The sequence below is a fragment of the Gavia stellata genome, chromosome 18 (assembly GCF_030936135.1).
Source record: "Gavia stellata isolate bGavSte3 chromosome 18, bGavSte3.hap2, whole genome shotgun sequence".
Lineage (NCBI taxonomy): Eukaryota > Metazoa > Chordata > Aves > Gaviiformes > Gaviidae > Gavia > Gavia stellata.
Window position 1 is genome coordinate 8,651,238 of NC_082611.1, and position 15,894 is coordinate 8,667,131.

At 38.7% G+C, this 15,894-nt stretch overlaps 1 protein-coding gene across 1 annotated transcript; it reads left to right on the forward strand.

Moving 5' to 3' along the window:
* Positions 1-191: 191 nt before the first annotated feature.
* CCZ1 (CCZ1 homolog, vacuolar protein trafficking and biogenesis associated) lies at positions 192-15,584 on the forward strand. The gene is made up of 15 exons (XM_059826284.1): positions 192-338; positions 2,171-2,268; positions 2,395-2,488; positions 2,586-2,660; positions 3,702-3,749; positions 4,370-4,453; positions 6,741-6,916; positions 7,546-7,627; positions 8,275-8,336; positions 9,242-9,353; positions 9,979-10,012; positions 10,376-10,493; positions 12,696-12,854; positions 13,960-14,087; positions 15,235-15,584. Exons 1-15 carry the CDS (start codon positions 240-242, stop codon positions 15,288-15,290), a joined length of 1,425 nt encoding a protein of 474 aa, XP_059682267.1. The 5' UTR covers positions 192-239; the 3' UTR covers positions 15,291-15,584.
* The last annotated feature ends 310 nt before the right edge of the window (positions 15,585-15,894 follow it).

Sequence of the window (15,894 nt, forward strand, 5' to 3'; positions counted from 1 at the left end):
CCCGGCAGCCCCGCGCTCCTGCCGGACACCTGCCATTCCTCTCCCGGCCGGCGGGGGGCGCTGCGGAGCGCGGGCCGCCGCCGGCCCCGGGGAGCACTTCCTGGCCCGCGCCGTGCTCTTCCGGGGCGGGGGGGAGAAGGCGGAAGTGCTGTGGGGCCGGTGCCGGCGGAGGGCCCTGGGCTGCTCCCTGATGGTGTGTGGCGGCTGCCGGCCCCAGGCGCGCTCGCTTCAGGCTCAGTATGGCGACGGCGGGGGGAGCCGGACAGGAGAAACAGCTCGCTCCGACCCTGCTCAGTTTCTTCATCTACAACCCCAAGCTGGGGCCCAAAGAGGGAGAGGTACCGGCGGGGGGCGTCGCGTCCCGGGGCTGTGGGGAGAGGAGGGCACCCTCCCGGCCCAGCTCTGTCCCGGCCTCGGTTGCCGCGGGGGGCCCCGGGGCGGCTGTGTCGGCTCTGCTGTCCCTCCCCGAAGGCTGGGCCGCGGCGTGTGCCCACGGGAGTAACGCTTCCCCCCGCGGAGCGTCCCCGCGCGAAGGCGGCCTCTGGGCGCGGAGCGGCGCTTCGCTGGGGCGGAGGGAGCTGCGGCTTTCCCTGCCCGCGGCCCCAGGCCGCCTTGTCAGCACCCGGGGCTTGTGTATCAGCTGTCTTCAGTGGGGCCAGGGACGAGTGCCGCGTACATCTAGATCGGTCTCTGCTTCAGAGTAAAAAGGAACAGTAACCGAGGGCGTTTTCAACAGTGGCATGTAAAATATTGTGGATGGGGAGCTGGTCTGGTAGTAACTGTCTTTTACTGATGCAGTAACTTTGTCTAAAAATTATTTTCTCCAGGTAGCTACAACATGGTAGAAAGCTTAGTGTTTATCTTAGTTCAAGTTAGTGCTAGTATTTTCTTTCTATTGTGGTCTTTATTAAGTAAAATGAAGAAGCTATAGTCTGTATTTTTAAATAACAGCATATTGTATGGTGCATGTGATAATCTTTAGTTTAAATAGTTCTCAAACAGGGCAGTGAACTTACATACTTATTAATGACCAGGGTGATGAGACTGAGTGCACACTCAGCAAGTCCATGGGTGACTCCGAACAGGGGGAAGCTGTTGATAAACTGGAGGGCAGGGCTGCTTTTCAGAGGGACCCTCAGCGAGCTGAGGAAATGGGCTAGCAGAAACCTCGTGGAGCTCAGTGAAGGCAAACGCAAAGTCCTGCATGTGGGATGAAATAATCTCGTGCACCATGACAGGCCAGGGGCTGACTGGTTAGAAAAGCAGCTTTGCAGAACAGGCCCAGGGAGTCCTAGTGAACAACAGGTTGTACGTGAATCAGCAGGGTGCCCTTGCAGCAGTGAAAACTAACAGCATACTGGGCGGTGTGAGTGAGTGTGCATGAGCAGGTCAAGTGAAGTGATTGCTTCCCCTCTGTTCAGCACTTACGAGACTGCTGGCAGGCACTGTGTTCCTCTGGGGCTTCCCAGAGTAGGGAAAATACTGACAAACTGAAGCAAGCCCAGTGGAGGGTCCATGAGTGGGTCAGGGGACTGCAGTCTGTGGTGTACCAGGAGAGCCTTAGGTAACTGGATTTGTGTAGCCTGAAGAAGAGACGATGTGGAAGGAGGTCTGATGGCTGTCTTCACCTGCCTAAAGGGTGGCTATAGAAGATGGAGTCAGGTTCTCCTTGAAGTGAAAGGATGAGAGATAATGGAAGAAGTTCCAGCAAGGGAAATTCTGATGAGAGAGAAGAAAAAATTCTTCACAGTAAAGTGGTCAAACAGCAGAACAGGGCCTGGAAAGGTTGTGGAATTTCCATCTTTGGAGATACTCGGGCCTTGACTGGACAAGGCCTTGAGCAATCTGAGCTAGCTTTGAAGCTAGCCATGCTTTGATCTGGCTTTGAAGCTAGCCTTGCTTTGAACTAGCTGTGAAGTGACTAGGGCCTATGATGTCAATAGCCTTGGAATTTATAAAGCATTTTAGATATCTTGGGATGACTGATTGCTTAAGTGTGCTTAAATATGCCTTTTATCCGTTTTACAGAAGCCCATTTAGGTACAACATAAAATTCTGCCTAGAAAATCAACAGATTAAAGTTAAAAAACAACCAAACAATGAACATAGTATTCTTTAATTCTGATTCTGTTAAAATGCATTTGCTTTGATTCTTTTTTTCAAATTTTAGGAAGAAAAGAAGATTCTCTTCTATCACCCAAATGAAGTAGAAAAGAATGAAAAAATTAGAAATGTGGGACTATGTGAAGCTATAGTACAATTCACAAGGTATGAAGTCTGACTGTACTGCTCATTGTATTAGCACAAGCACTCTATTTTACATTTCCCAATCGTATGTTTTCTTTTTGTGAATGTGTATAAATATCTATGTCTACATATATGTTTTCTATCCAGGACCTTTAGTCCAACAAAACCTGCAAAATCCCTACATACGCAGAAGAATAGACAATTTTTCCATGAACCTGAAGAAAACTTCTGGATGGTCATGGTACTTATGCATGTGATATGCATATTTCTAAAACATTGTATCGCAATGTTCTCAATGCATTCTGCATTGTCTAATACCAGCCTGTTCCACGTCCTAGGTTGTACGGAATCCCATAATAGAAAAACACAAAGATGGAAAGCCAGTCTATGAATACCAGGAAGAAGAATTACTGGTAATACTGAACTTTTTCCTCCCCCCCACCCCCCACCCCGCAAATGGGTTATATTGTATTTTATGAGTACCACCAGAAATATCTGTTTGATTCATCTTGAACTGCTGCCAAATTGATTTTTTTATCTATCTATCTCCATAAATGGAAAAAGGGCAAAGTACTTTTCAATAAAGTTTAAAGAAGAGAGAAAGATAGAGAATTATCCAGATAGCAGTTCAAGATCACCCAATAAACATCAGTGAAATGTACAGTTGTGAGACTTTTAGCTTGGAATAGGGGAATATTTCTTAGGTTCTGTTTGTTTAATAAAGTTCTTGCAACATTTTACATCTATGTATTTTTATTAGGTTTAAGTATACATGTTACTACTTTCTTAAGATGGCTAGTAATCTTTACTAATAATCTGGAAAAACAAACAGCTCATAACCGTCATTGGATTTCTTGTCCAAACTGCAGCATCGTTAGGTCAGTTTAATTGTATACAGGAAGGGTATTTGGCCAGGTGGGATGATATTTAAAAAGCTGATTGCTTATGCTGCTTCCATTCATTACAGTGTGCACTAGTTCTGTTCCTCATTGTGTTCAAAGGATTGGTGTCATAGGCACTCTATTTTGCCAGACAAACAATCCAGATGAAAAAAAGACTATTTTATTAAAATCCTAGCCCAATAAAAACATGCTGTGGTGTCCCACCTCCTTTAGCCTTTGACCTGAAGAGAAGACTAGTCAGAAATAAGTTCATTTTCACTGACCACTGGCCTTAGGGAAGGGCACTATTTGTAGCTGGTATCTTGTGCATGAGTTAAGGCACTTTTGGTATTAAGTGTAAGGGGGGAAGGGACTCCCTTTATTGAAATAGTACTTTGTAAGTACAAAGAAGTTTCTAGATGCTGACTGAAAATGCTATTTAACTTTTCGGAGATTGATTTCTCTAATTTGTGTGTTTGCTGTCTCTTTGAAAACATGTGTTATGTGTAGCTCTGCCAAAATATTTGAAATTCTGCCTCTGCTTATACTAATGTCCTCCTCTCTTTTCTGCAGGACAAGGTTTATAGTTCAGTCCTGCAGCAGTGCTACAGCATGTACAAGGTAGAGTTAATACTAGAGGCTCCCCTTCTGGGCAGAGGTAGAGATCCTCATGGTACCCTTTGGATGTGCAAGCTCATCATTGCTTTGACATTCTTGTCTCGTTACTATTGTCTGCTCTCTTCTGGAAGCTGTAATGGTGCTGATGGAAGAGAAAAATAAAGCTTCTGCAGTTACCGGTGCTGGTTCATTAGCTTATTGTAAAAATAAGAGCCTTCTAATTTCTATGAGGTCCAGATTTCTTCTTTCATGGGTACTAAGCATTTGATTTTGATGATGTTACATATTATCTGTTGGAGAAACAATACTGGATAAAGGCCATCAATCTGGCTTTTACAAAGCAAGAGCATAAGGTACTTAAGTGACACCGATAAATAATTTCTCTACCATTAAAGAATTTACTTTCCTTTTCTATCGAATTCTGCCTCTGCTGCCATATATACCTGGACTCTGCAAATCTGAGAGAGGTTTTTTGAATAAAGGGGTAAATTTGGATCTATGTGGAGTCCAAATACTGAGAACAGGAGCTATAATCTAGCTATATTCATGGCCAAGTAATAAGAAATTATTGTAAATGATTACCCAACTGACTGATTTTTATTTTTTTTTCTTTTAACTATTAGCTTTTCAATGGCACATTCCTGAAAGCCATGGAAGATGGAGGTGTAAAAGTTCTAAAGGAGAGACTAGAGAAGTTCTTCCATCGGGTAAGACCTTCTTTTTCAGGCACATACAGCGTGATTCTGTGTTAGAAATAAAATGCAAAGATCTTCTCTATTTGGCTGCAGTGTAACTATAAAACACAGGCAGTGGAAAAGGTGTAGTGGCAACACAAAAAGTCTGGTTAGTCATTTTTTCAAATACTTCCTGCTTCCTACATGGTAGGTTCTTTAAATGGCATTGAACAACAAACGGTGTTATGGCTTGATGGAACAGCTTCGCTGTTGGATATTTTTTCTGATGGAATCATGTTCATTCTTTGGAAATTCTGCTTTAACACTTGAATTGGTTAGTGTGAGAACAGTCTGTGCAGACCTATTTGAGTAACTGTTGCAGAATCATTCAGGTTGGAAAGAATCTGGAAAGGTCATCTAGTTCAGCCTCCTACTCAAAGTAGGGTAATGTTGAGTTCAAACTAGAGTGCATAGGGCTTTGGCTGGTTGAGTCTTGAAAATATCCAGGGATGGAGATTCCCCAACCTGCATGCACAGGCTTAAAGTCCCATAGTACTGTGAAGTAATGGATAGTTGTAATTTTTAACTTCTTCCCACCTCCCCATGTGGAATTAGTAGTCATGCCTGGTAAGGTTTCAGGAAATACTGCCTTGGTTATAATTAGTCTTCAGAATTTAATTTCAGTCTTTAAAAGCAAATGTTTTAGTGAAAGGATGGAAAGCAAAACCTATTTCTGAACAAGAAATCCATCAAATACTATTCAGGTATTTTTCACACAAAGTAAGTGACTGAGTTAGTTAGACTCATGTCTAGCAGAATGTTGAGTTCCTACATGAACAGTTTCATCAGCTAGGTTTAAAAGATGGCAACCAAGTGTCTGTCTACCCCCATTTTTCTCGTTCGCATGGAAGGAAAGAGAGGACTGCTGTCAGCAGTTAATTGTCTTGTGGTAGAGGTGCGGATATTGATATCTCTGATAATGATGGAGTGTAGACACTGTATACTGGTGTTTAAAATTTTGTTCTCTTAAGTTTTTAAAATAACACAACGTTGTGACAGTGTAAACAAAAGTACAGTTCAGTTTTATTTTTAGGACAGCCTTCGCTTGTGGGGTTTTTGGGGTTTTTTTGCTTGTTTTTTTTAAGACTATCATAGACTCTAGAATGAACGCTGTTGGCACGAGTACTTGTTTGATTAGCTGGTGTATACTTCTGTCTAGACTAAATTTAAAAAGAGCATGGCAAAAAGGGAAGTAATAGATTTTTATCTTTAAAACACTGTTTTTCTTCGAAGTTCCTACTGAAGATGAAACAGTAACTGCTGTAGATTTGTCTAACAAAGAAATCCACGGAAAAGTTGTTTCTCTTTTTTGCTGGGGGATTAGAAATGCTTAAAAACTTTGGTCATGCAAGTTGTTCTATTATAACCCTATTGAACAAATCGGCTACATGTTGCTGGCAGGCTTGGCCTGCACTGAAACTCTGAAAGGAAATGAAACTTAGATTATAAACTGTGACAGAGATGTGTCATGCTATTTGTCTAAGTATTTTACTACTTGTGTTTTTTTGGTAATGTGAAATGACTGTAGGGGGAGCCATTGCATAACTCATCTTTCGCAGAGCATTTGATAGTGCATTTGAAATCTCTTGGTAAAGGTTACAGTCTATCAAGAAAGAGAATAATAGAAATTATCTTTTCCTTTGTACATTGAAAACTAATGGATTTATCTGCTAATATTTCTATGGAGTTAGTTCTGAAATTAAATATTAATAAGATAGGCTGTGCTTTCTTACCCTCTCAAAAGATCTTGAGCTAGCCTTAAAAGCTGTTGTCACTGTGATTAAATAATAGCAAGCTGACACCTGGAATCATATTCACACATAGAATCATAGAGTGGTTTGGGTTGGAAGGTACCTTTAAAGGTCATCTAGTCCAACCCCCTGCAATGAGCAGGGACATTTTCAACTAGATCAGGTTGCTCAGAGCCCCATCCAATCTGACCTTGAATGTTTCCAGGAATGGGGCATCTACAACCTCTCTGGGCAACCTGCGCCAGTGATTCACCACCCTCATCATAAAAAATTTCTTCCTTAACCTAGTCTGAATCTACCCTCTTCTAGTTTAAAACCATTACCCCCTGTCCTATCGCAACAGGCCGTGTTAAAAAGTCTGTCCCCAGATGAAGGAGTATGTCATGTAAGCAGAACTGGAAGGGGGTTTTTTGGATCGTTAGTGTAGATTACTGGGGATTAGACTCAAATTAAATCTACACATTGGAAATTTTCTGAATTCTAAAAAAACCCTGTCATTAATCTCTTAGTACTTGCAGACACTGCATTTACAATCTTGTGATCTGCTGGATGTGTTTTGTGGAATCAGCTTCTTTCCACTGGATAAAATGACTTACTTGAAAATTCAGTCATTTATTAATAGGATGGAAGAAAGCCTTAACATAGTGAAGTATACTGCATTTCTCTACAACGACCAGCTTATCTGGTAGGTACTTCAATAATTCCTTTGTGTGTCTTCAATTTCTCATCCTATAGCAAAGCAAATCAGTGAAAGAATTGCATGAAAATGAGAAAACTGAATGGTAGGATGAGTGATATGCAAGAAAGGCATTGGGCTTTTGGCTTTAAAATCTCTAACCTGTACCAAATGATTACTTCCAGGTTGGCCTGAGGAGCAGCTAGAGAAGTGTCCTTGCCATTTCCATCGCACAAAGCCTCTGTGCATATACACAAGTTCCTCTGTAGGACCTTTTAGTAGAGAAGGTTAATTAAAGGATTGTTCTTTATATGGTTCTGAACCAGAAAGTTGCAATGTTTTTGAAGAGCATTTCTACTTAAAAATGGACTTTAGAATAGCAAACTTCATCTTTGTATGTTTAAATATTGTTTCTATTTCTCTTCTCGTTTACGGCTAATTTAGATGTGGTTTGTATTTAGCAAATAAACTAACATTCTATTAAAAATGAATGTTCTGGGATTGAATCTACTGAGACACTGAAACATTGCTACCCTAGTTTGGTATGTGCTTTGCCTGAGTTTTTGTTAGAGGAAAATGTGTGATCTGAACTGCGGCACAAACATCACTTGCATTTCTTTTTCTCCCTGCTGTTCTAGGAGTGGACTGGAACAAGATGACATGAGAATTTTGTACAAATATCTCACGACATCTCTGTTTCCAAGGCACCTGGAGCCTGAGGTATGGTAGTTGGGTTTTGTTGGGGGTGGGAGGGTGGAGGTTGTTGGTTTTGGTTTTTGTGTTCGGTTGGGTTTTTTCTTCTTTTCTTTCTGTTTATCTGGTAAGCACTTTACCACTAAGGACTAAAATACCAAAGAGGAGTATCTCTCTCCCTCTCCCCTCTTAAATTTTAGTTTAGGCATTCTGAGATTTATTGCTTTTGGGGCAATTTACTAAACTTAGTATTTGCACCTAACGCTTAAAATATGAATTGTGCTGATAATTTGAATATGGGATGGTGGTAGGGAGTTTACTGAATGTTGACACCTGATGACTGCTCAGTACTGCAAATGAATCACTTCAGCTTAATGGCTAAATGCAGTATGGAGTGCCATAAGGCCACATGGAGTTAGTTATCCCTCCCTCCATCAAAAAGCTCCATAAGCTGAGTTTTAAAATTAATAAATGCAAAATCAGAATGCCCGGTTCTATCGGCATCTCTTACACTTTAGCTTTACCTCCTTCATGCTACACAAGGAGTATGTATCTTCATGAGTGGTAACTTCTGCAAATGGTTTGCTTTAATTTGATTTAAAGACAGTCCACAAAAAGTAACAGAAAATACCTCTAAGTTGTTTTTTCTTGTGTGTGGGTTTTTTTCGCTTCAGTTAGCGGGAAGAGATTCTCCAATACGTGTTGAAATGCCAGGAAATCTACAACACTATGGAAGGTAGCTCTTGTTTACTGTCACCATCCACTGCTTCTTCCCTCAGGGCAAAATGTTTGGGAGGAATACATATATTTTGAGTACATTTTCCACATACAGTTCATTCCAGAGGGTTGCACAGTAGTGTGACCTCTGGGAAAAAAGGGAAAAGGCTTTATTAACATTACTGCATATTTATTTTTCTTCCTCACTGTTCTTAATGCACTGCATGAAAAATATTTCAAGTGCTCTGGTCATTTCTTTTCAGTCAGGCACTTCAAACAAAGGTGTAGATTTAATCTAGAGATTTATCTATTTATTTTTTCTCTGTACTCAGCATGTCAGAGTGGGGAATTCTGTACTTAAGCAGCTGGGCAACATTATTTTGAATAATTGTGGGTTTGGACATCTTTTGGACAATCACGGTAATTCCTCTTGCCTGATTTATTGTATGCTTTTGGGATCAAGGCACTGGCACACACTCCCTCCACCCTCCCAAGTTTAGGTGCTTCTGATACACCACTATTCTACATAAAACTAATTTGAATATACTGTTGGAAAGCAAAGGAAGAGTGCTTTCCCAGTAGCAACAAAAAAAGGGTTTTTAAAGATCATCACAACTTTTATGCGGAAAGAGTTTTGTTGTTGTTTCTTTGATAATCCATGCAGTTTATTTCCTTGGTGTTATTCTGGCGTTCTGATCCTGTTTCTGTAACTCTTTGAAGCATATATGCAAATAATACTTTGAAAATGTGAGAGTGCTGAGATAATAATATAAAAAGCTTTACGCCTATCTGGATAGCTGAAAACTCATTATATTCAAATATATTCATACATGCAAGTAATTGCTACTTTCAAAAACATCTGTTAAATAGGAAAAACTGAAATACAATAATTCATCGCATCTGACCTATTGAATTATTTTCTAGGTTTCTTACTGGACCTTTAAATCTTAATGATCCAGAAGCAAAATGCCGTTTCCCCAAAATATTTGTTAACACTGATGACACTTACGAAGAGCTTCATTTAATTGTTTATAAGGTATCACATTTTTCTCTGCAATTATTCCACAGAATGAGTAATTAGTAATCTATATACAATGAAGATGACAGTGATGTGAACTACTTATGAATTGTACAGAAAAATGCATTGATGTGACCAGGTTAAAGCAGAGACAGAAACCTTTTTAGTGTTTCTAGCAACAAGCTTTAAAGCCTGAATCCTCTTTTCCCTACTCCTGTACTCTCCCCAAAACAGTTATTTTATTAAAACAAAATACCAGCCTTCCGTTACTTTAAGTGGTTTCATACCTGGCTTTACATAGCATTAATCACTAAAACAAAAACCTAATTTTTTAAAAATTAAATACATGTTTCTTGCAGACACATATCCTTGCATAAAATGTGTTTTTAGCAAACTTTACCTTTCCTCTACAACTGAAAAACTGTTGACTGGGCTGAATTTAAATATCATAACTATCCTGTGTTGTGCAGGATTGCAAAGAGATTATCCTACTGAAGTGTTACCTTAAAACTAGGTACTTTTTTTATTTTTAATTTAACTGTTTCACCTGCGTGTGACCTCACTTGAAGTATTGTCATTTATTTGAGGTAGTTGAGGTAACCTGTTGTAAATGGTTTTTTTTGCTTTAACTTTTTTGTTCCAGGCCATGAGTGCAGCTGTCTGCTTTATGATTGATGGTAAGTACCTATTAGCATCACTTATTTGGCAAGACATAGTTAGTACAAAATGCTGTAACACGCAACTTGTTTTACTCTTGAAAAATACTCATGTTAATTTGTTATTTGAGTCTGTTCTTCATGAGTGCTTTTATCAGTCTTTCAATTTTTGTTCCAGCGGTATAAGTAACTCAATTTACACAATAAAATGACTAAATATTGCTTCAGTTAGCCATGCACTTTCGAAATCATCCGTAAGGCTATAATTAAGAGACAAATCTGTCCCAGGTCTCTCACTGATGTTTAAAGAAAACAACTACAGAAACTGTACCTTCAACTGTGGGAGAGAATCTCATCTCTCCCTTTTCTTTACCCACCACCTAGCTTCAATTCCACCTACGCTGGAGTTTTGCCGTAAACTGGACAGCATTGTTGGGCCTCAACTCACTGTGTTAGCATCAGACATATGTGAACAATACAACATCAACAAGAGAATATCGGGGTTTGTACCACATTTCTGTTCCTGATGCAGTCTGTCATTAGTTGGTTAAAAATTAGGTTTAATGAACTGCTTAAATAATGGTAACGTGAGCCCAAATGTTGAAAGCATTGAGTTAACAGTGTACTTTAAATGATGTTTATCTACCTTTCTGCATCTTAAGCATTTATAAAGTGCCTGTTGTTGCATATTTAGGTCTCCCTGAAGTATAGGAACAAATGTTTATTGTGTGGCTGAAACCTTTTTCCTCTATATGCATAACTGTTGCAGAAAAAATCATGTAAATATAAAGATAAATCTCACTTATCAGTTGAGATTCTGCCTCCTCATCCCCCAGCTGTCAGCTGATTATTCAGATACAAGAGGTGGAACTTTTAGGTTTTGCTTCTTTCATATGTGAACTGAAACTAGCTGACCAATGATCAGTTCTATGGATTACTGTGCTTGCAGAGATACATACAAGATGGCAAAAATGCCAACTGAAGTGGTAGTCTTCTGTGACTGTTCCCCATGTTGAAGTAGAGAAGTAGAAGTTTCTGGAAAATCTTAACTTCAGTTTATACTTTCCAACTTTTCTTGACGAAAACAGAATCTCATAATGTTCTCAAATAGCCCTTGGGCTAGTAGAACATTTGAGTTTAAAAAAAAAAAAGTAAAAAATATCACTGTGCCCACGTCCTTCTTTGTGCTGATTTCCTTTGACTTCTGCTTTCCCAGGCTGCTGTTTTGTATAATGTTAAAAAAAAAAAACCCAACTATTTTTCACATCAAGTGGACACTGACACCTCTAGCTCTGTCTGAGTATTGCCTTATACGCAAGTACTTATAGCTTCGACGGTGTGTATGTAACTCTTAACTCTGTTACAAATCCAAAAGGAAAATGAAGGTCTAGATACTAGAACAACTTTTGTGTAACAGTTTGAAATGGGATTTTAGTAAGTGGATTATTTGGTTACAATGCAAGCTTTACAGCTGAGTACTTTTCTCCAGAATTACTGCTTCTTGAAGTATTGCTGTGTTTAGTACGTGAGGAAAAAACTGTCTTATTTTTTCTGTTTTGCAGGACTAAGGTAACTACTTGAGGGGCAAAAAAAAAAAGTCAAATGTAAAAGGATGTTAATGCTTTGGAAAATATACTTCACTTAGAACTATAGCTGACTTTCCATAAAATTGTATTTACTTTTAGATAGATTTGTTAGTTGGGGAAGCAAGAATAGCATTGCATATGACAACAAAAGAGGAATTAAACCAAAGATAGGCATGTGACTGAACTTATTTAGTGGTAGCATGCCAAATAAGCAAAATCGTAGGGTATAGAATAGGATGTGCTTGAAATTGTGCCAATCTACTAAATCATTAAACTTCGGGGTTTTTTAGTGTCATCTGGGACTGGCTTTGGCAGCTTTAACTCTTTTAAAGTTTAATGCCATGGTGTCCTGAAAACATGATACAGTTTCTTGACGCTAATGCATCTGGGTGACAGAGAGCAAGGGTATCTAGTTGTTTGCTAAGCTGAGTGGTGTCATCACAGTATCTCCCCGATTCTAAATAATACATAGCCTGACATACCAATTGCTATAGCCAGTTTTTGCCAGTCTGAATTTGTTGTGACTTCTACCAAAACTATAGCTCTAAGTGACAGATTCTATATTAACTTAATAAAAGAGGAAATGGAGGGAGACTGCCAAGGCTGGAGTTTGAAAATAGTCTCTTGATTGGCCCATGCAAATGACGGGGAGAAGAGTTCTTTTCATTGTAACAAAGACGTGAATGGAAGATTACTTCTTAATCAAATTCAGGACCTAGCATCCATTCAAACCAGATTGGACTGGCATAGGGGAGCAAGGAAACAAAATGGGGACAGAGAAAAAACAGCTGATTAGAAAAATGAAAACTACTACTGGAAGTGGGACAAGACCTTTAGACTCCCCCGTGTCTATTTACTAGCAGCCTGAACAGCAGAAGGGGAAAAACTGGTTGGTTTTGCAGTCTTGCTTTTTTTTTTTTTTAAAGGTATATTAAAATAAAGTTTGATCATGCCACAAGTCTTAACATACTTGGGTCTCTTCAGTGTGACAATAACTTCAGGATGTCTGAGCAAGCTTTGCACTGGCTAGTTGCCTGTTCTCTGTGAAGCCTGTGCTTATAGAACATGTCAGTATTCACAAGTCCCTTTTTTTTTTTTTTTTTTTTAAATCTTCCTAGGGCTGAGAAGGAGCCTCAGTTTAAGTTTATCTATTTCAATCACATGAACCTGGCAGAGAAAAGTACCATTCACATGAGGAAAACACCCAGTGTATCACTTGCATCTGTTCACCCTGACCTCATGAAGATTCTCGGTGACATCAACAGCGACTTCTCCAGGTAATGCTTAACTATTAAATAGTCTGTAACTCCTGTCAAGTAGATTTTTTTCAAATGAGGGAAGCTTTCATGTCCTTTTGTTCATGGATGGCTATTCACAGCTCTGTGAGATAAATGGTGTAACATGGGTCATATTTGGTATTCTGTGTTGGTTTAGAAGTAGTCTGTCTTAAACAAAACTTATATTGTCCGTTTAAAAAAAATAATTGAGCAAGGGCCAGGGCCTCTATCCAAGAAAATTCCTAATCTATTTGAAGCTTCAGTGTAGCCATAACAAACTTAGAAGGGATGTGAAGCCTAGTGCTTTTGCACTTAAGTCTGTCTAATCTCTGGATAAGTAGTACAAATGACAGGGAAACCTGCCTCTGCCTATGTTATACCCTCCTCTGAAACAGCTGGCTGCTTCTAGGGATTAGACAATAGATGAAATGCAAACCTTGCAGTTACTACAATACTGCTGATAGAGAAGATAACTGGCTTCTTGTCAGTGGGTATTGTGCTTCAAGGTGGGAGAGACCCTCTGTCACTATAAAAATTAATAAAAGAACATGAAAATGCTGAATGATTGTGATGTAACTCTAATTAGCAACTAGCAAGTTTCCCACTCTGCTTAAGGACAAGGCTTTCGTTTTTGTATAAATGAGAAAAGAATGTTTCATCACATTGTGGAAGTACAGAGCTAGTGACAGCTTTATGTAATGTATATAGCTGTTGAGCATGGTTTAGTTCTAGGTTTAACAATTAGATATGTGAAAGCTTAGTATCACCATACCATCTCCAACTTATCATTACTTGCTCACTGTGTAGCAAATCATAATTCTGTGAAGTGTGTGTCCTTAACAGTATGGAGGATAGGTGTTTTCTTCAGAGCACTGGAGTGTTTGGCTGATGGACAGACTAATGATTTACTCATCTTGGGCTGTAATTGTCCTAAGCAGCCATTTATGAAGCCTTCATCCTGGATTGCTGAATTATGTCTAAATTAGTATTGGTAGTCTCTCTTTGCTACAATATTTTATGACATTAAGCTGTCCTAATGGTTACAAATGAAGTTGTTAAAGATGAACTTACTGCCACCTTCTTTACTTTCTAAAATGTCTTTCAGAGTTGATGAAGATGAGGAAATTATTGTGAAGGCAATGAGTGATTACTGGGTGGTTGGGAAAAAGTCTGACCAGCGAGAACTGTATGTTATTTTGAATCAAAAAAATGCAAATCTGATTGAAGTTAATGGTAAGGATTGTTTTTTACTACCTTTAAATACAGTTACTATTAAAATGTATGTCCCTGGTGAAGTAATAAAATCCATCTCACAAGAAATCTAGGGCGGGATTGATCTATGTTAGACCAGGTAAGTTTGCATAATGTTTTAGTCTGCCTTCTACCAGCTGTGAAAGAACAGCATAAATATTCAGCAGACATTCTTAATTATTAATTAGTCATTCTTCCTCCCTCAAATAATAAAGGAGAGCTCTTAAGCTTAGTTTAGGAGTAATTAATGAAGTGTACTACAGCTGAGAGATGAACATATTTACATCTGAGTTAGGTTTTATTTGTCAATGATCCAGGGGTAGATTACTTACACATATCCTGTCAGCAATCTTCATTCCATTGTTGTCTTGCTTCTAATGCTGTTTTGAGAATTATTTACTATGACTAAGAGTGCAAATTAACATTAAAATGCAATGAGCTTTTAAATAGACTAAGAGAAATGGCAGTTTCAGTCTTACTTGCAGCAATTTTAGGGCTCTCTTTTTAAGAGGAAGCAATGTGCTCACTTGGAGGATGGGAAAGAATTAATAATTTTCCAAGACGAAAGCCTAGCAACCTAAATTTTAAAAAGAGGGATTAGTTGCATGACTTACACAATAATTTCTAATTGTCTTTCAGGATCAAACCTGCCCTACAGAAACAGTAAATAAGTACTTCTGTGCCTGTAGGAAGTACTGCTATCTCTGACATGTCGTCTGCCAAACAGCACAAAGCAAGAGTTTTGCTGACTCGATTTATTGTATCAGACTACAGTAATCCCTTGTAATTTATTGTAATAGTCTCTTACAATAAATTATGGGTTTATTAACTAGGGGTTACAACATACTTCCTTGTGTTGAAGTTAAGTCTTCTGCTGTTGCAGTGTAAAAGTTTGACAAGATGCATGACCCAGCAGCAAACTCAAACCATCCTTTACACTTCAGCCACTTAAAATACAACTCATCTTTCAGACAGCGTGACTCAACTTTCTCTTACTGAAGACAGAATACCTATGGTTTTTTTCTGTTTGAATTTAATTATATTCTCCTTCATGATTCCCAGGGGTTTTCCTGCAGATGTTTCTATAAAGTATGATACTGAAATACATTATTTTTATTTTTTTTTACAGAAGAAGTGAAGAAACTTTGTGCAACACAGTTTAATAATATTTTCTTCTTGGATTGATCTGCAAAGGGCTGATTTATTGAAGATGTCAATGTCAGACACTTGTTCAACATGAAAAGTTATTAGTCATATTATTGACTGGAATAATGACAATAGTAAAGCAATACTTGCTTTGTAAGAATCAAAATTTCTACTAAAATCTGTAAACTGATCATAAAATTTTTAGATTTTAAAAATGTTCATGTGCAAACTAATTAAAAACCAGTCTCAATTCATCTGTACCATTCCATTGATATTGTTACGTGAATATTTTACGGGAAAATAAAACTACTACTTGTTACACTTTTAAGGGCATCTTTTTGTTTTCCTGTGTTCCTTTGCATCATCGTGTGACTGTCTGGTAATTTTCTACACTGTGAAACTAGACTGGTTACAAAAGATCCCTGAACAAAACTTTCCAGATTGATCTGTTCTTTGCAGTTCCTGCTTCAGCCTGATTTACATTCTTTATCAAATTCTTACATACTTGTTTATACGCAGTATTTCAGTCACATAAAACATAGTTTAAGCAGAAACTGTTTCACTGGGACATGTAATCATGACGAGAGACCAGTTCTTGTATCAACTTAACATTGAGGGAATTTTTAGGTCCAAGTCTAAACAA

Coding starts and splice junctions, on each gene's coding strand:
- CCZ1 (XM_059826284.1), top strand. CDS start 240: ATGGCGACGGCGGGGGGAGCCGGACAGGAGAAACAGCTCGCTCCGACC. Junction 2,661..3,701: donor ACCAGGAAGAAGAATTACTG/GTAATACTGAAC, acceptor TCTTTTCTGCAG/GACAAGGTTTATAGTTCAGT. Junction 4,454..6,740: donor TAGAGAAGTTCTTCCATCGG/GTAAGACCTTCT, acceptor TTAATCTCTTAG/TACTTGCAGACACTGCATTT.